The sequence below is a fragment of the Marmota flaviventris genome, chromosome 1 (genome assembly GCF_047511675.1).
Source record: "Marmota flaviventris isolate mMarFla1 chromosome 1, mMarFla1.hap1, whole genome shotgun sequence".
In the NCBI taxonomy this organism is placed as follows: Eukaryota; Metazoa; Chordata; class Mammalia; order Rodentia; family Sciuridae; genus Marmota; species Marmota flaviventris.
Window position 1 is genome coordinate 105,594,440 of NC_092498.1, and position 24,351 is coordinate 105,618,790.

The following is a 24,351-nucleotide window of genomic DNA, read 5'->3' on the forward strand; positions in this document are numbered from 1 at the left end:
AAAATGATTCAAATGTACTCAAAATGTACATTCTGAAAACCTTTGAAGGGATTCTAGAGAGACAAGAGGCACCTTCCACTCTATTGTGGAGCTGAATCTATGGCCCTTTCTTTGTTTTAAACTCCTTGGTCATTTTACCAACCTCATCAGCCCCAAGATTCTCTCACAGTACAATTGTTGTCTAAATAAAGTATTGAGTGTGCATGATACAATGAAAATAATAACCCAATTATGGAGATTGTTCATTCCAATTATGTGGTTTTTATAGTGAGAACATCAAAGACTGCAGATGATTTTCCTAGTCTCAGAGAAAATGGATTAAATGGAGATCCAGAAAATTGAGGTTGTACCTTTCATTCTAGTACCAAGTATGCTTCATCTCAAATTAGTCACTAACATTTCCCTGTGCCTCAGTTTCCTTCCCAACACCACATCCTTGAGTTCCTTGGACTGCACTTTCTCCATGACAGGCCCTATCCCAGAAGTAATCATATATTACCGGATTTATGATATGTGAGATAGGTCACAAACCTCCTCTCTCTCCTTGGATCTATGGAAGGAGTTCTGATTTCTATTTTTTTTTTTTTAAAGAAGGGACTATAGCAGGAAGTTGTGTGAGAATGGATCCTTGCAGTGTGATTTCTCCTACCTGCTGCTGATTGCTCAGGACCCTAAGGGAACTGCAAGACTTACAGTAAAAGGAAGCTTCCTTGGTGTGTCTTCTTTGTTCTTTTCCATTTGTTACTCTTGATTTTTTTTTAAAATTATTTATTTATTCCAATTTGTTATATATGACAGCAGAACACATTTCAATTCATAGTACTTATATAGAGCACAATTTTTCATGTCTCTTGTTGTACACAAAGTAGAGTCACACATTCATGTCTTCATACATGTACTTGGGGTAATGAAATGATGTCTATCTCATTCTACCATTTTACCTACCCCCTGCCACCTTTGCCCTATCTAAAGTTTGTCCATTCCTCCCATCTTTCCCCTCCACCCACATTATGAATCAGCATCCTCATATCAGAGAGAAGATTTGGCCTTTGGTTTTAGGATTGGCTTGCTTCACTTAGCAGTACATTCTCCAACTCCATCTATTTACCTGAAACTGCTATGATTTTATTCTCTTTTAATATTCCATTGTGTATATATACCTTTTTTTTCTTTATCCATTCATCTACTGAAGGGTATCTAGGTTGGTTCTAGAATTTAGCTATTGTGAATTGTGCTGGTATAAACATTGAAGTGGCTGCCTCACTGCAGTATACTGTTTTTAAGTCCTTCAGATATAGACCATGGAGTGGGATAGCTGGGTCAAATGGTAGTTCCATTCCAAGTTTTCCAAGGAATCTCCATACTGCTTTCCATATTGTCTGCACCAATTTTCAGTCCCACTAGCAATGTATGAGTGTGCCTTTTCCCCCACATCCATGCCAACACTTATTGTTATTTGTCTTCTTGATACTGCCATTCTGACTGAAGTGAGATGAAATCTTAGTTTAGATTTGCATTTCTCTAATTGCTGGAGATGTAGAACATTTTTTTTCATATATTTGTTGATTGATTGTATATCATCTTCTGAGAAGTGTCTGTTCAGTTCCTAGGCTCTTTTATTGATTAGGTTATTTGTTATTTTGGTGTTAAGATTTTTGAGTTCTTTATATATCCTACAGATTAGAGCTCTATCTGATATGCTTATGGTAAAGATTTGCTCCCATTCTCTAGGCTCTCTATTTATCTCACTGATTATTTCTTTTGCTGAGAAGAAGCTTTTTAGATTGAATCCATCTCATTTATTGATTCTTCATTTTATTGCTTGTACTATAGGAGTCTTATTAAGGAAGTCTGGGCCTAATCCAACATGATGAAGATTTGGGCCTACTTTTTCTTCTATTAGGCACAGGGTCTCTGGACTGATTCCTAGGTCCTTGATCCACTTTTGAGTTGAGTTTTTTACATGGTGAGAGATAGGGGTTTTAGTTTCATTATGCTGCGTATCTTTCCCATTTTCCCAGCACCATTTGTTGAAGAGGCTATCCTTTCCCCAGTGTATGTTTTTGGCGCCTTTGTCTGAGAAAAATGCAAATGCACAACATTTGTGTTTATAACTCCAAGTTTATTTCACTTTTTTCAAAACACATATATAAAATCCTCTTAGTACCAATGTTGTTATGTTGCGGGCATCTACAAATAGGCAATAATTAATTATACTATTATGTATACTGTGATATACCTATAAAAACGGAGAAGGTATTAGCTTAATTTTCAAGTATGTTTGAGCCTGAAAAGCTGCCATTAAAAAATAACTAGTGTTCCATAAACATCTAATGTAGTGGTAAACCAAATTGCAATATAAAAATGAATGACTCAGTATTTATGAACCAAAAGTTCATGGACATTTCAGCTTTATGTATGTACCCCTCGTCCCCATCTGTCTTGCTTCTGCAGATCACATCCCAGCCTGTGAATTGTGCTTTCATTGCATATGTGAGGGTTCACATGCATCTTTAGATTTGACCCTTCCTTAAGAAGTGGTCAGACTCCCTCTCCACCCTATTTCATGGAACCCCTCCCACCTTGGTGAACTTACAGCTTATCAAATAACCTCCCTCGCTACTTTATAGAGTCCTTTAACCATATTTACAGTTCCATAAATGGGCTGTCACCCTTGGTGGATGTTGAGCTCCAGGGAAGTCCTGCTTGTCTGCCCCATCAGTGCACTCTGGTATTATGGCCCTGAGAGATGCTTGTTAAATGAATTTTCAGTCCTATTAAAGAGTAAGTATCAAATCTTTATCTGATCATTGATAAAATTTAATTAGATAATGTCTGATGTCCAAATTTCCATCACCTAAGTTAGAATAATATCAGAATGTTTCTCTACATCTGTTCTGACGTGAACGCTGTGCACAGAACAGGAAGACTGTTCCAGGACCACTAGAATTCCCTGTAGGGCCATGTAGAGCGTCCGTGCTTTTTAAATAAATTAAGTATTAACTCTGTGTAAAATATGTAAAATTATAGTACTCTACAGCCAGCATCAGATGAAAAACTGAAGCTCCTATGAGATGTTTCTGAGTGAGACTCCAGGAAGGAAGAAGCTGTTGTAGCAATTTGCAGAGTTCTGGAGTTTACACCAGCAGCTTCCTACTTTTAAGACCCAGGTGGAGGCAGAGCCCATAGAGCCTTATATCCATGTGCACAAAACAGGAAAGGAGGGCAGGATGGCTGCCATTGGTGGGAACTCACCTGAAGCTCAATTCATGAACTATATCAGTGCCATAGCTCAGGTTTCCTGTTGCTTGCCTTGCATGTTGTTGGCACCAATGTGGATGCTCCATACTCAGGGCCCTTTACATTGCTGGTTGAATTGATGAGAGAGGTAGAGACCGGGTCTTTGCAGATGCTGGAGCAGTTTTGTGCTCCTGGAAAAAAATGCCACATTCAGTTTTCTGTTGCTCTTCTAGTATGCCTAGGCTAGACCATTCCATGGAGTTCCTTTTTCCTGTAAAACTCTACCATTTACCTTTTCTAGAATGCTATAAACTGACTTATAAAGGAATGCATGTATATTAAACTTTCTTTTAAACATAGAATTTTATTATCAGGTTACTAAATGAGAAAAAATGTATTATGAAAACATCCAGAGTAGGGTCTGGCATGTTGGGGAATTACTGTCCGCAGGAGCAGTCAATCATTCTACCTGAGAGATGGGAGACCAGATGTACTCTCGCCTCGCCTCCTAGATTAAAACTCCAAAAAAATGACAAATACAGGAAATGTGCTATACTGAAGGATAATAAATTCATAACAGAGGAATGAGGGCATAGAAAGCAAATATTAGAGCCCTGTTTTCAGTGTTTCAGCAATGAATCTAATGGTTTAAGGTAAGAAAAGTATTTATGCAACCTGGTCAAATAAAGATTCAACCTTTGTAGTTTAAAATTTTATTATTGAACTCTCCACAAAAATATTGTGGCTTTTCAGTGCAGAATGAGCTGCAGAAGTGTTTGACGTCTAACCTGTTTCCTTGCCACTGTATGGATCTGTCCTTTGGAAAATCATGAGTATGTGTTGAAGAGCGGTCCATGACATGGTGGTAGGAAGATGGGTTGTGGTGTCTGCAGCCCCAGGTTTGAATCCCAGCCTGTCATAGCTCTCAGATTCTGGAAAGCTCTTGAATACCTTCACTTCAGGTGCCTCTTGTGAAAAGGGTGTAATAATACTGATATGATAGAGTTGCTCTATAAGAATTTGTACAAACAGCCCAGGGTCCTAAATAGCATACAATGCATGACCACAGGCTAATTTTTGTAGTTGTTCCTCACCATCTGTGGAGAATTGGTTCCAGTCTCCACTATGGGTACCAAACTCTGCAGATGCTCAAGTCCTTTATATAAAATGATAATGGTGTGGCGTGTACATATAACTGAGTCCCATCCTCCCATGCCTAAATCATCTCTCAAGGTTACTTATAATAGCTAATGCAATGTAAATGTTATATGAGTAGTTTTTTTTTTTTTAACCATACTATTTAGGGAATAATGACAAGAGGAAAAAGTCTACACATGTTCAGTTCAGATACATCTTTCCCAAATATTTTTGATTCATGGTTAGTTGAAGCTGCAGATATGGAAGCCATGAATAAGGAGAGCTGACTGTATACTGTTGGATATCAGCTCTTTCTCTCTGCTCACAAGTAAGTCAGGGCTTAGACAGTGTTTGAGAATGACCGTTCCCTTACTTCTATCCCTGTCTCTGTACTCCAGCCAATTTTATTCATCTTTCCTGTGTCTATGGGCTGTGGTGAGAAGAATGAAGATCTACTGTCCTTGGATGTCAAGTAATCAATACAGTGTTATTGACTGTAGTCACTGTGGTGTATGTTAGATCTACAGAACTTACTCGCCTTATCCATGAAATTGTACCCTTTGACCAACATCTCTCAGTGTCCTCCACACATGGTCACTGATAAATGTCCTTTTACTCTCTGTTTTTATGAGTTTGACTTTTGAAAAACCCACACATGACTGGGGTCATGCAGTATTTGTCTTTATGTTTCTGCCTTATTTCACTGAGCACATGTCCTTATTTTATCCACATTGTCACAAAAGGCACACTTCATTTAAAAAAAAAACACTGAAAAATGGTAACTGTGTATGCATCTTTGTATATGTAAATATATGTGTATACACATGTACAAATCTATTTTTACATATACCACATTTTCTCTACCCATATATTCCACATTATTTGTATCCATTCATCTCTCAGTAGATACTTGGGTAGTCTGTACATATTGTCAATTGTGGAGAATGCTACAATGAACATGGTAGTATAGAAATTATTTTATTTCTTTTGGATATAACTTCATCAATCCTTTGGTGAGATTGATGGGTCAGATGGTAGTTCTATTTTTAATTTCAGGGAGCAACTCTGTATTGTTTTTCATGATAGCTATACTAATTTACATTCCCACCAGAAGTGTATAAGAGGCAGTGGATATGGTAATAGCTTGACTATGATAATCATTTCACAATGTTTACATATATTAAAACATCACATTTTGCACTTTAAACATAGATGCTCCTTGACTCAGTGATGACGTTACATTCTTATAAGCCCACTGTAAATTGAAAATGTTGCAAGTAGGAAATGCATTTAATACAACTAGCCTACTAAATATTATAACTTTGCAATATAATACACTGTAGCAGTTTGGTTATTTCCCTTATGATGGCGTGGTTGACTGAGTTGTGGTTCTCTGCCACTGTCCAGCTTCATGAAAGAGGATTATGCTGCACCTCATTATCCCAGGAAAGATTGAGATTTAAAATTTAAAGTGTTATTTCTACTGAAGTATGAAGTAGGCAAATCACTTTTGCACTGTTTTAAAGTTAAAGAATCAAAGTTAAACCACTGGAACTTGAGGTCAGTCTTTAAATACTTTTTATTTGTCAGCAGTACCTCAATAAAGATAGAAAGAAGGGCTGGGGTCATAGCTCAGTGGTAGAGCACTTGCTGTGTGTGAGGATGTGTGAGGCCCTGGATTCAATTCTCAGCACCACAAAAAGTATAAATAAATAAAAATATATTATATCCACCTAAAATATTTTTAAAAAGATGGAAAGAAAGCACAAAAAAGCAATCATGATTTTAAAAAGGAAGTTTAATATAGCATACATGAGATTGGAGATGGATGTCACTGGTATAGAGAGTATAAGAAAATTTAAGGAAAAGGTAAAACATGCCTACAGTTAGTGAATTACCAACATGGCAGCAATCCAGCTTTACTAATGGGATTAGTAGGAGAACAATAACATGAGAGCTTTGGATCTAATTGTAAGGGACATCTGTGTTGAAAGAATATGTTTATTTCTACTACTTCTTGGTAATTCTCTAGGGCTGCTGGGAGGGGAGTGGATGATGAAACTGGGGAGAGGCTAGCTGAAAGATGATGTAAATTAGGGCTGTCCAGGAGGGGTGCTTGCTGTGCAATGGAGTTGAGGAGGAAGTGACAGAACTGGAAACCTCCAGGACATGTGGCATGAAGAAGAGTGGGCAGATGAGGACTCTTCAACTTTGAGCCTGGGTGACTGAGGGCAGGAGATGATGGGGTGGTTCACGGTGGTGAGAAGGAGGCAAATATCCCTAGGCTGATGCAGATTGCTTTGGACTTCACATGCCTGCAGGATGTGTGGGAAGAAGTGTAGAATATAGTCATGGTACTCAAGGCAGGCTTGAGAAGACCCAAGGGGAGTGTGAAGGGGTGGGGTACAGAGAGCATAGGAGACTTCTGGCCAGGCCCACGTTTCTGCTGTGTGAGGAGAAACATCAGCTATGGAGGGTGTTCTGTTCAGTCCGTAGCTGGGTACACTGCAGTTCAGTTCTGCCACTGAATATCTGGAATTAGCACAGACCCCTCAAGTCAAGTTCTATGATGTTTTGGAGAGATCCAAGGAGGCAGGTTCAAAAATATAAGAAGCATATGATGAGAGGGTGGGGATGCTGGGTCAGTCCAACTCCTGGGAAGGAGAGAGGACTGGATCTTGAATTCAATCCTATCGCCAGTGGTTTACTCAGTTATGCCTGGTAAACCCAAAGGGCATGGTGCCCAACAAGACTGCTGTTTTTTTCAGATGCCAACTACACTTCAAGGGTTCTGAGGCCATCTGCACTTCAGACTGACTGGCTAGAAATGTGGAGTGCCCATGACCCCATCAGGTTTGATTATTTGCTAGAATAATTCATAGAATTTAGGAAAGCACTACACTTACAATAGTTTTATTTTAAGGATAAAAATCAAGAGGAGCAGCCAAAATGGAGAGATGCATAAGGCAAAAGTTCTGGAAAAGTTGCAGAGCTTCCATGCTCTCAACTCAAGGAATCTGGCCATGTCCCCCTCCCAGGATATCTAGTTGTTCACTAACCTGACCTCCATTGAGTCTTCATTTGCAGAATTTTGACCGGGGTTTTATTATGATTAAGGAAGCTATTGCCTACACAACTAAACTCAATATCCAGTCCTCTCTCTTCCCTAGAATTTGAGCTTCCCATTCTCTAATCTTATCTTTCATTAATTATATTTTTCAACCTTCCCCCTTGGACCAACTTCTCCCTCCAAAACATTATAGACCCAACCTGTTTCCTCTGACCTATGATGATGCTTTAGCTATCTGAAGACATTTCCAAGCTTCCTCTTGCCCCAGATATGTGTGTGTGTGTGTGTGTGTGTATTTTCTAGTTGAATAATTCCAGTATTCTCTTATGTTTCTAAAATGACATGATTTCCAGATCTTCATGGGCTAACCACACTTTTCTGAGTTCACTTTAATCAAGAATACTCTCATTCGTACACAGACTCTGGAATATCATACAACATTGCAACTATACTCCCCCTCTCTGCAGCACCCAAAGGGACACCTGCCACACTTGGCAGAATCTCCCCTCGTGTAAGCACTTCTAAGGTCTGCTGGCTTTTATATGACCACCTGGTAGATCTGGTCGCTATCAGACTCCTCATCAAATGCAAGGCTTGCTGCCTATGAGTCAGACCTTTTGCTGGAAAGCATGGTAACTGGAAAATATTATAAAGAGTAAGGATAGAAGTCACATTCAGCAAAAGACAGACAAGGGAGAGAAAGAGTAGGGAATGTTAGTGGTCCAGACAGACAAGGAGTCCTCTCCATGCAGCTGTTTGTAATGCTCTGAGAATCCACACAACAGACATGGGACCCCCCACCCCTGTCCCAGGAGCCAGGACAGCATATCTGCACAATATTAATTTATAATCAGAGAACTTATTCTGGAAACTGTACAAGAGACTAGCTGGGTCATTAGCTCCCACTGTTATGTCTGCCATGATTCAGAGCTTTCTTTAGTGCACGATTGAGTCCACAATGGAGGAAATAAAAAGGCTGGTCAAGTTGAAGAGAACAGGTGGTAAACAGACAGAACTCAAAGTGTCTGGCGGCAAAACTGTTGAGATTTTGGAGCACTTTGGTCTGTTTTATCACTGTACCTTTTAATTTATTTATGTTTACTTATACTCCATGATAGCTTTAGTAAGAATTTGATGTTCCCCCATAAGGGAATGCAAAATATAGACAACAGGATTAATTAAAAGTGAGTTCAAAAGAAAAGGAAAAAACAGGAGTGACTACATAAAATAGAGCAAAGATTTTGTGTTTACTGCATTGGTCTCCATGTTCAAGCCACAATGTATCTACAAACATTTAAAACAACCAATTAGAAAAAGGAAGCCCAATTACTCTTATAGTTCACAGTGTTTTTAAGATGAAACACAAACCATTTGCCTGAAGTTATGGAGTTCTTGATATAGTATCGACTGGGATTTGCTAGAGAAGAGATACCATGCTGTGTGATATTATGAACAACTTTTTAAATGAAATCCTTTTACTTGAAACTTTATGGCAATTTCTCTACATTGGCTGCTGGCATTGCACTAATGTACAAGCCTGAGAAAGCAAACAAAGCCAAGGACAACTCCAAAATAGAAATTGCACCAAGGAAAAAGAAATGCTTGAGTTTTCTATCTGTCTAGATCTGGCTTGATCTAGATGTAAACTGAATATTGACCTGGTTTCTATCAGATGACCTCCTCTGCATATTGTTATGTAGCCTGAGTCTGTTTCTTCACCATAAAATATGAATGGTATATTCCTTCAGTACTGAGATACTTACAACACTTAACAATAACATATAACATGAGCATAGTACCTGACATATAATGCATTTATACTACATCCTAGTTATGTTTAACCAGAGCAGCAATGCAAAAATCCCAGTGCACATTAGCTGAATTACATGACAGAATTTGCCCTTTGTTGCTACTAAAGGACTGAGGCCTGGATAAAGCAGACGGGAGATGTCTTGTGGGCAAGGAGACTCTATGTGAGTTGGAGGTGGGCTGTGTGTCACCATGCAGCAGAAGGCTCACTTTTCAATATGTTGTTCACAGGAATTATACTCTATAGCCACCCATATGGAGGATCCTTGCTGAATGAAGACAAGATGTGAGTTGAAGGAATGCTGGGAGGGCCCCAAGTATGGAAGACTATCTTTGAGTCTCTTAGTGGTCCCTTTTTGACATTTGTTGGGAGAGAAGTTGGCATATGTAGTTAGTGGCACAGGGCCTGGGCATCTCTTTGCAAAGCGGGAGGAAAGTGATTATTAAAAGGGTCAGTGGTTTGACTGAGCTTAAAATGGATGAAAATATCATGCAGCTATATTTTTAAGCAGAAATCATCCTAAGGGGATGTGTTTCCCACAGCTTATGGGACTGCACATCTTCAAGGACACTTTTTCAATTTAACATCATAAATGTGGAATTCAGATAGGTGAATATAGTAGTGTCTCCCTGGATAGTTCTCATGTGAGATTTTCCTCACAGTCCCAATGGGGCATGGAGCCATTGGGCAGGTGTTAAAGCCAGCTCTTTTAGGTACAGAATGTCAGTTTCTTTTGTCTTATTACAAGATATAGTTCTGTCCAACTTCTCTTTTTTTCTTCCATCTCCCTTTCCATATCATGTTTGAAAAACTTTTAGTTAAAATTCAATAATAAATATAAATACTATTTATGCACTTGCTGTGACCTACCAAGGTGAGAATAAAATATGCTTAATTGGCATTCTCTCCTCAAATCATTACCATCACAGAAAGGATGGGTTGCAGTTTGTCCTCTCATTCATATACTGATTTTCAGGATAATATCTTTAACAGTCTCTGACACCTGCCTAGAGTTCCAGGAGTGGGCTAGTTGACATCTTTTATAGAACAAGACATGTTGGAAAAGAAGGCATGGCCCAGCGGATGTTTGGTGGTGAAATGTTTCATCATGTTGGACACCTGAAAGATCATTTGTGCACTGCTGTTCCCAGAGGTGGAACAGAGGAGAGCAGGCAGCACATGGCTGGACAAAAGAACAAGAGTAGTATTCCAGTTTTAAAAAGTGCCCAAGAGAGTGTGCAATGTGTATGATTAGACCTTGACCATTTGTAAAATTATTTTGGCATTTTAAGTAACTAAATTTGGAGATGGGCCTGCAAGGTATGCAAATGCCCCTTCTTGGCAGGGGCTGCTGTAGAACAAAGAAATCCCAATGTAGGCAAAGTCCACACTCTATTTTGAATGTCGTCCTGGGCATGTCTTTCATTTGAAATTGCTCCTCAACTTTATAATTCTCAGTTATGTCTTTTAGCTTCTGAACAATAATCCATGTCTCCAAAGTTGGTCACAGGGATTTAATGAGAGAATTCTTATATTTAGATAGTCTGCCTAACTGATTATCGTCCCTGATTTTTAATAGAAAGAAGACTCCTGTTCCTCCTCTAAATCTGACAAGCTATTCTGTTTTGCCTACAGCCTGGAGAGCATCCGCCAGTGTGGTGTTGCCCTCTGCATTGTGCTGGGATTCTCTATCCTGTCTGCATCAATTGGTAGCTCTGTGGTGAGGGACAGAGTGACCGGAGCCAAGAGGTTGCAGCACATAAGTGGCCTTGGCTACAGGACTTACTGGTTCACTCACTTCCTGTATGACATGGTAGGATTTGGGATGAGATCCCAGTAACCTCTATGCTAGTGATCCCTTCAATGTGTGTGTGTGTGTGTGTGAGGGTGAGGAAGAGGAGACCTGGGCGTGTGGGGACTATCCACAAAAGAAGGGATAATTTTATTATTGAGAGCATTTCAGGTTAAGTCACCTTTACTGGTCATTATCTGTCATTTAGGAATGCTTCATATGGCAAAGACTGAGGAATCTCAGGCTGGGAAATGAAGAGCCTGACCAGAAATGCAAAGTTTCTTATTAGGGAAATGAATAAATAATCTCCTTTAATATGCACTCTTGAAGGGGTGGGTGATGAGGTGATTAATAAATAATTAGAAAAGATCTGTCATCTGCATGCTTAAAAGCACCCCCACTGAGGCTTGAGCTCCATTCCCTAGTTTATACAGCAGTTATTAGTATTTCTTGCAGGAATTCAGTTTCCCAGCAGAAACCCTCCTGATCATTATCTGCAGTTCCAAAGAAGACAGTAACAGATGCATTGTTGAGCTGTTCCCTAGAGTTGAGGACATTTATCTTGCTTTAGAAAGTGCATCTTCTATGAGAGAAGTGCTCTTTGATGGTCAGTAGTCACTTTCATTGTTACAGAGTGGCATTGCCCTTTTTGTAGGAATGTGATATTTTTGTCCTCGTGCCTTCATAAATGACTCATCCTATGATTTGAGAAATTTTATGTCTGTGGGAGTAGGGCAGGCTTAACATTTGCTGAGTACTTGCCATTAACTAGGTTCTATAACAGCTGTATTATTTTGTGCAGAATCTGATGCATTAACATGTTGCTCTTATGTAGTATTTATTCCTTTGAACTGGCTTAGAATTTAGCAGATTTGTTTCTTTTTGATCATGTAACCTAGATTTTTTTTTTAAAGTACAGTTTATGCAGGTCACATCTGAGTTCACCTCAATCAGGGTTTTCCCCAAACCTACTTGGTGGTAGTAACCATCTAGACACTTCTCTAGATTCCCAAGGGCCCACCTGCAAGATTGTGTTCTATGGGTGTGGATAGGTCTTTGAGGTCTTCCTTTCATTAGAACCCCAAGGTAATTTATGAATCTCAAACAAGACTGAATAATGCTGGTCCTTGGATGCCCTCATCTTTACCAAGGGGTTCTTGAAGGCTGGAGAGAGGAAATGGTTCATCCAGGACCATACTTCTGATTGGTATGGCACAGGCTCAGTGCCTGCTTTTACCTCCTGTTCAATTTGGTGCAGTATCACATGTGGCCAAGAGTCACTCTTCTGTTCCACGTCTCCCATTCATGGTGTCTAATGGACTCACCATCCCCAGGGAAAGGGAAGATGAACCAAGTCATAAGACCAGGAGACACCAGAAAGCATCCAAAGTTTTCCAAACCCTAGGGTTTTCCTTTTGCTACCTCCTTAATTGACAATTTCTTTATTCCTCACACTCAATGTGAGGCCTTATTTACCTATAATATTTCTCTTTGGAGTTTCAGGATAGGGAGGATTTATTAGCTTCTTGATTTATTGTTTCTTCTACCTTTATGCATTCATTCCCTGATCATTCTATTTGATGACTCATTAGATGAATAGAATAAATGAATAAAATATTTTATTCATTTGACCTTCTATGTGTCAAAGTATGTCTGGATGTTAATTTCCACCCAAAATCCAACTTTCAAACCCAATAGTCAATGTAATGGTATTAGGAGGTGGGACCTTGAGAGGTGATTAGTCATGTAGGTGGAACCCTCTGGAATGGGTCGGTGCCTTTATTTAAGGACCTTAGAGAGATCTCTTTCCATTTCCACCATGTGAAAACACAGCGAAAATGTACCATTTATGAAGAAAAAGGTGGGCAGACCCTCACCAGAAAACAAATCTACTGATGCCATGAATTTGAGCTTCCCAGTTTGCAAAACCATGAGCAATACATTTCTGTTATTTATCAGCCATTCAGGCTATGGTATGCTATTTTAGTTACTCAAATGGACATAATTGTTGATACTAAAGTCAAGAAAAAGTTAGAGAATATCTCTCCTGTCATAGAGCTTATAATCTAATGGGAAGCAGCAGAAAACGACTAAATAAATGTACCAGGTAGAAGGGGCTCATAGCTAGATTTATTGAGAAAATAAAACGGGGCAATATGGAGGAGGATAACTTTAAATTGGGAGCACAAAGAGGGAAATGAAATTTAAGCTGAGATCTGAAAAGTAAGCATGAATTATGCCATGTCACATGGGTGACACTGAGAAGAGCTCTGCAGCCAGAAGCCCCCCCAAAGAATAAGTACTGGGTATTGAGAGCCCCCAAGAAGCGCCCTGGCTGTTGTCCTGTGGAAGTACCTCAAAGGAAGGCTATGTAGGAGGACAGGACAAGGAGTCTGCCCTTCATTCTACATGTGGGCAGAGCCTTGTTCTTGGAGAGTGACTGGATTCCTTGACTTTTCTGAAAGAAGATGGGTAGAACTGACCCTGTCAGGCTGCTAGGGCTGCCATACCCCAAAATACCACAGACTGGGCACTTAGCAGAAACTTATCTTCTCACAGTCCTGGAGGCTGCAAGTCTGAAACTGAGGTACAAGCAGGGTTGGTTTTTCTGAGGATTCTATCCTTGGCTTGTAGATGGTGCTTCTTGTGTCTTCGTGGTTTCATCCCTCTGTGTATCTGTGTGCTGATTTCCTCTTCTTATAAGGGCACAGTCACATAGGACCAGGCTTCACCTGTGAAGCCCTGTCTCCAAATACAGTCACATTCAGAAGTCCTAGGTGTTCAACAGTTGAATTCTGGGGGGACATGATTCAGCCCATAACAGTGACTGTCCTGATTCTCTAGGACAAATTATACTACCAGTCTTACAATGTATGAAGTAGGAGCTATGTTTAAGCAGAAGTTAACAGGAACATTTGAGATAAACATATAACATGACCAACTGATGCAACACGTCTCCCTTTTTTCTTTTTATTTTCTCAGCTCTTTTACTTGGTTTCCGTCTGCCTGTGTGTCGCCATTATTATGGCCTTCCAGTTAACAGCTTTCACTTTCCGTGAGAACTTGGCGGCCACAGCCCTCCTGCTGGCACTTTTCGGGTATGTGATGAGAAACACTGCTGCAAAATTATGGTTTGTTTTCTGAAAGAAAAAACCCTCAGGATGGCTTTGAACCTGCTGTTGGCTTCATGATTTTCTCTCCTCCTGAGCAATTATGTTGCTTCTACAAGGGACGCTGAACAAACAAGCTTGAGCAAGATGATGAATGCTCCCGTGGAGGCAGGAAGGGTGACAGGGTCATAATGAAGATGGCATTGGCCCTGTCTCAGAAAGGCCCTCAAGCTGTTTGACAAACTTGTGCAGTGGGAAATGGATTCTCTGTTATTCTCACTTTGACATTAATCGTGGGCTCAAATTCATAATCCAGTTAGCTCTGAAATTGCATTTGAGGAGATTCTCTTGTGAACCGCTGTCTGGCATATATTTCCCTCTCCTATAACGTTAGTAGTTGGAAAATGTTTTGCCTGACTTCGATTACTTTTTTCTCAGAGAAAAAAATCGCATAAAGAGAAAATCATTGTACAAATTTCTCATATGTACATTAATCAGGATCATTACGAGTGGACCCTAAATAATGCCTATCTGATATCAGAAATATGTGTCTTATGTGGCCAGTGTATGTGTTTGCTTACAGATACTTTCTTATAGGGAAATAATTAATGTACTTACTTTATCGTAATTCAAGGCTATTTTGAAATAAAACATTCAGCTTTAATTTAAGCCTAAGATTACAACTAAAATGAGTTTTACATACTTCTTATATCAGTGATTCAGGATTTTTTAGAACATCTAATTAGGTGATGAAGAATTATTTGAAGAAGTATTCATCATTATCAGATGAATGGATCAATAAATTAATTGATGGATGGATAAGTGGAAGGATATGTAGGGGGAAAGAGAAAGTGCAACAGGAATATTGATATTGCTACTCTCTAATACTGTGGCCTTGGAAATATAAATTCTTCCGTCTGAGCCTCAATATTTCCCTGTAAAACTCAAATTCTGTTCCTGGAAAGATTAAATTGGATAGTTCCTGCAAACAGCTTGGCTAATGAGTGGTACAGAGTCCAATTAAATTAATTTTAGCTATTATTGTTACTCTTGGAATTATTTTACTCTTTTGGAGATACGATGTCCTCTGCTATAAAAAATGCTATAGTAGACATGTTTTTTTTTAATATTCAGTTTGAAATTAAGCTCTTATATAAAGAACTATATATGTATATGGCCTTATTTTTAGTTTGTTGATCCCATTGAGTACATAAGACATGTGTCTTATAGAGTTAGTAAAATGGACTTTACTAACAAAAAATAAATGATTTTTGAATTTTAGAGAAACAGATTTCAAAAATTAAGAAATATAAGGTTAATGTTTAGAAATTCTTATAAGCATATTTTTTGAGAGAGAGAGTTTTTTAATATTTATTATCAGTGGACACAACATCTTTATTTTATTTGTATGTGGTGCTGAGGATCAAACCCAGCGCCCTGGGCATGCCAGTCAAGTGCGTTACTGCTTGAGCCACATCCCCAGCCTCCTTATAAACATATTTTAAGAAAATTTTATTAACCATAAATTTGATTATGAGCTCCTTTAGGAATTTGCACCAAGTTAAGAATTCTCCCTATGTATAGAACAACATTTTTTAAAAAGAGGTTTAAAGACTCACAGATCTGTTGATAAACGATTTCTATTACAAACTTCCTGTTCAGAATTCTTAGGTTAGCAGGAATAAGAAGATATAAAAGATAAGTCAGACTGTGTTTGCTATCTGGACTAATTTCCAATAAAGTAGAGCCCAAAAGAGTTCATGGGCTAACATCTAGTAGTAGACTAACCCAGATTTAAAAGGTCATGATTTCCTCACTGGAGCACAGCCACCCCACTGTGAAACTCTGAGACCAGTGACCCACTACTATGGGTGACAGAGCAGAGAGAGCCTCAGTCTGGGGAGCTGCATCTCCTGCGTACCCAGCCATCTATGGGTGAGGATTCAGAGGTGACTCACTCTTGTCCCCAACAGGACCTGTAGGTACCAGAAGCCCAAGAACAATCTCCAGGAAGGCTGAGTCACAGAACAAGCTGGAACCTCAGAATACATCCATGATTGAGGGAGGGCCATGCAATGAGTTGGACTCTAAGAAAATAAGAGCTGGGATAAATGAATAGATGCTCTCTAGGAGATAACAAAACACAAATGCCTAGTCACAGTGTTTATCTTTTTCTTTCAAGTAAAAATTGATGGAAGGGGATTATTAAAAAGAGGAAAATAACACTTAAAACTCTCTGAAAGAAAAAAATAGTCTAGCTTGTATAAGAAAAATTTAAACTCTAGAATATATTTGGGGCATGTTTGGTGCTGAATGATTATGAGGATGAAGTCACAGAATCCTCTCTGGTGTCTTGGGAAATTCACGCAGAGTAGGGAAAGGGTCAGTTTTCGAAGCGGGGATGTGATAACAATACCCTGCCATAAATTCCAGGAAACTACTCAGCAGTACACCAATGTCCAGCAAATTCTAAAATCCTTAAAACAATATATTATATTTTAGTAAAATATCATGGAATAGAAAAAGCCAAAGTAGGGTTCACCTCCCTCAATAAATTATGTTCTACAAGTCAATTCAATTTTTTTCTTAAAAAATGCAAAAGATAAGGGGATTTGAGCTGCTAATATGTTCATTTCAACCAAGTATTCAAAAGGTAACTAATGAAAATGTAGTTAAAAAAAAAGTGATGTGGTGGAATCATCACTGTCTGAAAGCCACTCTCAAAGGCTGCTCATTAATGTAGCAATAGGAGCTCCCTGGTGGCATCATTTAGACTATGTCTTTGTCTCTGATTCACTTTTCTTAGACAATGCTTTGATCCACTTGTCAAATATTTAAATGACAAAACCCAGTATGGAAACCTTATGTAACAATAACAAAGTGCAGATTCTGAGCCATCTTCAGTGGAGCAGGGCCTAGCTTCCAGGTGAGGATTAGTCCCTCCAATAGATTGGAGGAAGGCATTCTTAGATTTCATCCTCCAATGCAGGGATGCTGATCAAAGGGGGTGGTGATCCTGCTGTGCTTTGCGCAGTGCTGACCACATCAGATGCTCAGTGCAGAGCCTCTTTCCCCAATTCCCCTAAACCCCACATTGCCAATTTTAATAGAGAGAGCTGGCTGGATATCATGTTTTACAAGGAACAAAGAGTGATCTGGTCTTTTGTAGTGGAGGCATATGCGGACCAAAATGGTTATTTTCGGCTATTATGAAGTCTGTCATGTGGAAAAGAAAAGCAATCTGTTACATGTTGTTCTATAATATAGAGTTTGAACCAGTACTTTTAAGTTAAGACAATTTTTTGTTCACTCCCAGAACAAATTTTATGGCAATTAAAGCTACCCCCAAATTTGACTCACATGCTGCTATTGCTTATATGTCAGTTGCAAAAATACTTTCAATACTGTGATTTTAATTGCTTCTCAACAAAGTTAGATAACAGAAGGTAGCACTTGATTTTTGCCCCAGAAGAGACAACAAAGGAGAAAATGTAGATAAGTTGTGTATATGAGTGGGGGCAGGGGTTGATTCTTCTGTGTAATAATTTATTTCAGACAGATATTGACAGTTTGAAGAAATGAGAAGTCACAGTTTCTCTCTTGGTAATTATTTTGGTTTAACTTAATTCTTTTATACAGCAAGTATTTTAGAACAATTGTTTTATGGCTCTCATCTCCAGCATGTGCTCAAATAATTTTCATCAAGTCCAAATTAGGATGCAGACTGCTATAAAGTTTCTGAGATACTATATGATTTTATATGTAATATCCCAAATATTTTCCAAAATAAGAGAATGTAGTTTTTAGCCCAGGAATACATTCCAGTATCACAGATTTCTTTTGAAAAGGAAAGTTTAACTAAGATAGTAACCATCTTGAGGCCCTGACGTCTCACATCATTTCAGTCTCACTAGTTAACATATTAAGAAAAGCTTAGTCATTTAAAGGTACTGAAGTATTTCAGGTTTAACAGTCACTATAAGAAAACAGTGATGTGTTTACCTTCAGTGTACAGAGAACACACAAGGACTCTGGATGTATGAAGCTTATGGGAAAGGCTATGATTTAAAATAAGTAGCTTCTCTGCTGATATTTGGAGCTATCATTCGAAGTGCCAGTTTCCTTTAATATGGTGTGCAGTACAATGACACCATTTTGCTGCAACAGAAGGAAGTAGAAGAAAGTTGGCCATGAATGAAACTCAGTTTTAAGACTGTGGGAGATAAAATGAAGAAAATGAGAGGTTTCATTTTAGGGACAGGGTGGATTTTTAGACGTAGATGTCATCAGAAACTCACAGGAACTGCTTCCAGGGCTCAGTATTTAGCAATACTCCTTCTTACTCAGTTTTGGCATGTTCAGAAATTAATCCTGTGCCAGACTCATGTATGGTCAGCTCTGAAAGTTTGATAAAGGTGTCAACTCTTTGTTGCTCTACCTGGAAGAGGAGGATCAGACTTCCACCTTTCACATTGTTGGGGTGTGTGTGGAGGAGTAGAGGACACTGTGGAAGTGACAGTATAGTGCCTACTATGAATATGCATTCTGTACATGAAACTTTCAGATTTTATCTTTATGCCTTATTTTTATGTAGAGCACTGGTGGCTTTTCATATTCTCATTATTTTTCAATTCTCACTATAACAAATAAGCATTATTTCTTTTTTTAAAATAATTTTTTAGTTATAGATGGACACAATATCTTTATTTTACTTATTTATTTTTATGTGGTGCTAAGGATTAAACCCATTGCCTCACACATGCTAGGAAAGCACTCCACCACTGAGTCACAACCCCAGCCCCAAGCATTATTTCTTAACGATGAGACACAGAACAGAGAAGTGTCCCATTGCAGGAAGAGGTGGTGGGGGATGTCAGCTGATTTGCCCCAGGTCCCAAAGCTGGAAGGTCAGGCTCCTAACCAACGTACACAGTGCTCTTTCCATTACGTTCAGGGTCATTAGAAGCCTCAGGAAGAGCGCTTTGTCTATTGGAGACCATGAGATATGTTACATGAAGTTTATTTTTGTTAACTATGTACAGAAAAACTTTACCAGGCCAGTAAAATTGCATCCATAATTCAGTCATTATAAAAATAAATATAAATTTCCACTCTGTTTTTCAGATATGCAACACTTCCATGGATGTATCTGATGTCCAGAATCTTCTCCAGTTCAGATGTGGCTTTCATCTCCTACATCTCATTGAACTTTATCTTTGGTCTGTGTACCATGCTAATGACCACCATGCCCCGGATCCTGGCCATCATCTCCAAAGCCCAGGTCAGTCAGTGGCAATGTGTCATTTCTGAAGGCATGAGTGAAAGGAGAACAGGGATGCATGTGTCTTTTGTTGTTTTTCCTACTGCAATTCAATGGAAATGTGCTAGTATCCACTGCCTTCAAATTCCAGAAAAAGAAATGCATTCTAATTTAAAAACCCATCTGTAGCATTATAAGAGCCATGTGCTGGGTTGGTGATAATTGAACAAAGGATGCACAGTTGCAACTGTTCCAAAAGCCAAGGCAGATCTATGAATATGGTCACTGCTGCATACCTGGTGTCTTTCTTAGAGATCGTTCAATGGTGAATTACTGATTAATGATGGATGAGTGAATGCACTGATAAGTGCCTTGTCACAATGTCACCATGGCAGTGGTTGGACATTACAGTGTAGGATGGGCCACAGCAACTGACCCTACTTTCAGATCATAACACATCTGTATGGATTCTGCCTTCTCTCCTATATCCCCTAGTACTGATTTAGTTTTTACTAAATGAATAAAAAACAGTAAATTCTACTAAGAAATAGAAAAATGCTTCTCTTCATTAGGCCATTCCCATTAGCAAGGACCTTTTAGGGTACTTTCCAAACATCCAAATTGGTGTCTAGGTCAAGCTGAATGCTTTCTGTAGACACATTCCAATTGTTCCTTGCCATTCCCCTTCTCTCCTGTCTCTCCTTACTCTTGGCCTGTGCTTCAAGCCATCTGACAGCCCATGTATGACCAATGGGTGTAGACTTCGGACCTTGTGCTCTATTTTGACCCTATATTTTAATCCTTTTTGTTTCTGCACTCTTTTCTCACCTCTGATCACACTGTTCCCTTCTGGCTTCCTGCTGTTCACATGAGCTTTGATTTCTCATTTGTTCCCAGGGTTTGACTAATGCTTAGTTTGAGGAAATCACCTGAGAAAGGTACAGAGCTCCCCGTTGAAGGATGTGCTGTTGGTATCATTCCCAATGACACAAGAACTGATGCCTACCTGATCAGGCGGCTTTACTCCTCATGATTGGATCAGACTTAGCAGACTCTTGAATGATGGCCAATATTATTTTTTATTATTGTGCCTCATGTTTGTGCAGAAGCAATGAAGTATGTAAATATCCATTACACATTCAATGAGGGGAATGATCTATTTCAGTGATTTTTTTTACAGATCTGGTTTGACAGTAATCTGTGTTAATATGTCTAGCCTTTAAATAGAAAGCTTTCAGAACAATTAATTGGCATTAGCTTGAGAAGAATATTGAAATCAGCAGAAGCAGAATACAATTTTCCTCCCCCTCTATCAGTTTGTAATATGACATGTGCCATCAGGAATACATAGGAATTGTGGTAAAAAATAAATCTGACCCAAAATAAACAATCCCAAAGGTGAGAAACTCAGAATTCAGGTCTATTCTAGGGGACAAGATAATAGAGGAAACTAGCCAGGAACATTTTCATCCATTAAAGTCTAAAAGCATGGCAGGTAGAAACACATTGTTACTTCCAATTATAAACATCATTGCCTCCCTAAAGAAAATGCTAGCTAATAGATATTATTTTTGCAAAAATAAAATTGGTCTAAATCAATTGGTAATAAGTAACAAGAACAATTTTATTACATTTTCTTATGTCTTTCTTTTCCTTTGCTCTTTATTTTGATATTCTCTGTCTTAAAAACTCACAATTATTCAAGTATTGATTTCTAAGAAAAGTATTCATTTGTAAGTCATGGAACAATATGATCTTACAGATTTAATGAAAGAAACCAAAAAAAAAAAAAAAAAAAAAAAAAAAAAAAAAAAAAAGCAACTGACTTCTCAGGTCAGTCATAAGATCTAATATAACCCATATGTATTAGTCAGCTTTTTGTTGCTTTGACCAAAATACCTGACAAGAAGAACTGAGAGGAGGAAAAGTTTATTTTGAGGTCATGGTTTTCAGACCTTGGGCAGGTGACTCCATTGCTCTGGGGCCAAGGTAAAGCAGAATATTATGGCAGATTGGCTTGGTGGAAGGGAAATATCTGTTCTTGGCATCCAGGAAGCGGAGATAGAAAGGGGAAAGGCCATTAGGGAAGATGAACCCTTTCATGGCAGAATCCATCCTCAGTGGGTACTAAGGTGGTACCAGTTCCCACCTCCTCCAGCCATGCCCTACAGTTAACATCCACTTAGCCCATCCAAACTAGAATGGATTGGTTAGGTGTAGCTCTCAGAACCCAGGCATTTCACCTTCCAACATTGCTGTATTAACACAGGAGCTTTTGAGGGACACTTCATATCAAAACCATAATATCATATTAACCATCATGCATATAAACTATAGTGTTGATGTGATATTTTTTCATTGTTATCAAATCGTAGTTGATAAAATTATGCTTTTAGTTTCTAGTGCAAGGAAGTTTAGGATCTCTCTCTCTCCTACTGGTAAGGATTCCTGTTGGGGCCAGAAGGATGTTGGTGGAATTAAAAATAATGTGCTTGTTTCTGGGTAGACTGGTCATGTGATCAGTCTCTACATATCCTAAATGGAACACTGTGTGTGGATCCTTTGTCCATGAATGCAGCTACAACCCCTCAAATGCGTGGACTCTCTATTAACTCAGTGTTCATACTTCTTTGTTCATACTTGTATGGAGATGATTGTGAATTCCTTAAAATGAGATATAAAGTCATCACCATTAGTATGTCATTTCCTTAATTACCTACCAATTCCTGAGTTAAAACCTACACTCTTCTGCTGTTCCTATACTAACACTAATAATATAAAATCTTTTCATGAGGTACATTAATTGATCCAGGGATATAGTTTTATGAAAAGTGGAATTAATAAGCTCCTTTAGGACTGATCAAAATGTATAACTAGTAGCAGTCAAGAAAAAACTAAGAAAGAATTAAATGAAGCTTTTGTACTTTCTTCATGTCTACATGCAAAAGACAATAAATCATATTATGATAGTAAATGCCTTAAAAAGTTGTTATTAAATTTGCTGTAGCTCAAAAACACATTATTTAAGGCTATACTTAGCTTAGTTAAGTGTTTAGTTTGCATTGTAAGGGAAAAACTGTATATTATCTAGTGAGAAATATGCATTGACAATTATATAAGTTTATTTTTAAATATATATATATATATATATATAATATCATATGAACATATTGTGATGATTTTCCCTAACTTATAAAATAAACTTGTTCATTTTTAGATAGAGTAGTGAAAGACTGTAAAATATAAGTCTAATTCTTCATTGTATTTGCAGGGTTTGGTAGTTCCAGTTAATGTGTTCTTTCTGGGTTAAATACTTTCAGATAGCTTTACTGAGTCTAAATGTCAACTGAACAGACCAGCATTTTGGTGAATTTTCTCCAAAGGCTATGCTCCTTAGTGGAAAGACCTTGGTCTTTGGATTAGAAAGGTCAGGATCAATTCCTGGCCCTAATGAGTGTGGCTTGCATATATTAATCACCATTTGAGACTGTTTCTTCATTGGTAACTGAAGAAATCTTGTATATTTATTGAGAGAATGAAATATGATAAAGTCCAATGAAGCTGAAAGCATATGACAATTTGCCAAAAGCATTTAGTGGACAATTGATTTAACAGTATAATAAGTTTAATCTCATTTAAAAGTAAAATTAGCATTTACCAGATAGTAACGACAAGAACAGAATGTATGAGAGATTTAAAATTTCTAGATATATTCTGTTTAAAATTGTGTTCAGATATACAGTCTATTTTATTTGATTCATTTTCTCTGGGATCTTTTTGACCTCTTATACATGTTTTTGTGGCACCACTCAATTTTGTGTTTAATAATGATGATGCATATATTTAATGTTTATTGTGTGTTAAGAATTAACTAGACATTTGGCATATTATTTAAGTGTTCACAGTCACAAGTTCCTGATATTTCCAACTCACTGAAACATTCATGTCATCTTTGGACTACTAATATTACCCATGTGTCTTAGTTTGCTCCTACTGCTGTGCCGCAGTCCGGCTGCAGCAAAATAACCGGGGGGTGACGAACAACTTGTGTACGTTGATACAGCAGGAGTGGGAGCCGTTTATTGCAGGACAGGAGCAGTATTTATACATTCCACACAGCTTATCTAATTAGCATAAACTAGATACATCAGTCAACCAATAAGGAATCTCCACACTTAATGGCTCGCTTTTGTTACTTCTCAAACCACTCCCTCTGGCATTTTGCCAGGCACCATCCAGACTTGTTTACGAACTCTAACATTCCCCTGGCAAAATGCCAGGTGTTATTTTGACTTGTTTACAGACTCTAACACTGCTGTAACAAAAACCATAGCTTAAACAGTAGAACATATTTCCAATAGCTCTAGATACTGAGAAGTCCAAGATCAAGGAGACTTTAGACTTGGTTCTTCATTGAACCCTGTGATTGACTTTTAGATGGCTACATTCTCATTGTGTCCTGAAAGGGTGGAGAGAGAGAGAGAGAGAGAGCGCGAGCATTGTTGTCCTTTGATGTTCTCATAGTATATTAATTCCATTTTGAAAGCTCCACCCTCATGACTTCATCTATACCTAACTACCTCTCAAAGGCCCCATGTCTAACAGTGTCACATTGACAGTGTTGACAATGTTCAAAGTATGAATTTGAGAGTAGCACAAATATTCAGTCCATAACATTCTGCTCTTGGGCCCCCAAAGTTCAAATCTTTGTCCCATGCAAAATATACTCATTCCATCTCACCAACCCTAAAGTCTTAACTTATTGCAGCATCCACTCTAAAATCTAAGGTCCAAAGTCTCATTTATAAATACCACCTGAATCAGGTATGGGAGAAACTGAAAGTTATATTTCATCCTGAGGCAATTTTGTTTCGAACTGTGAGCCCTTGAAACCAAATAAGTTATGTGCTGCCAAAATATAATGGTGAGACA

The 24,351-nt window shown here is 38.4% G+C and overlaps 1 protein-coding gene across 1 annotated transcript in view; it reads left to right on the top strand.

Moving 5' to 3' along the window:
* The window catches only part of Abca13 (ATP binding cassette subfamily A member 13), a 437,088-nt gene that overhangs the window by 310,539 nt on the left and 102,198 nt on the right, over nt 1-24,351 (top strand). The window contains exons 50-53 of the mRNA XM_071608614.1: nt 9,488-9,542; nt 10,893-11,070; nt 14,032-14,147; nt 19,284-19,440. Of these exons, the coding sequence (XP_071464715.1) occupies nt 9,488-9,542; nt 10,893-11,070; nt 14,032-14,147; nt 19,284-19,440 (506 nt within the window). The remainder of the gene's footprint in view (nt 1-9,487; nt 9,543-10,892; nt 11,071-14,031; nt 14,148-19,283; nt 19,441-24,351) is intronic.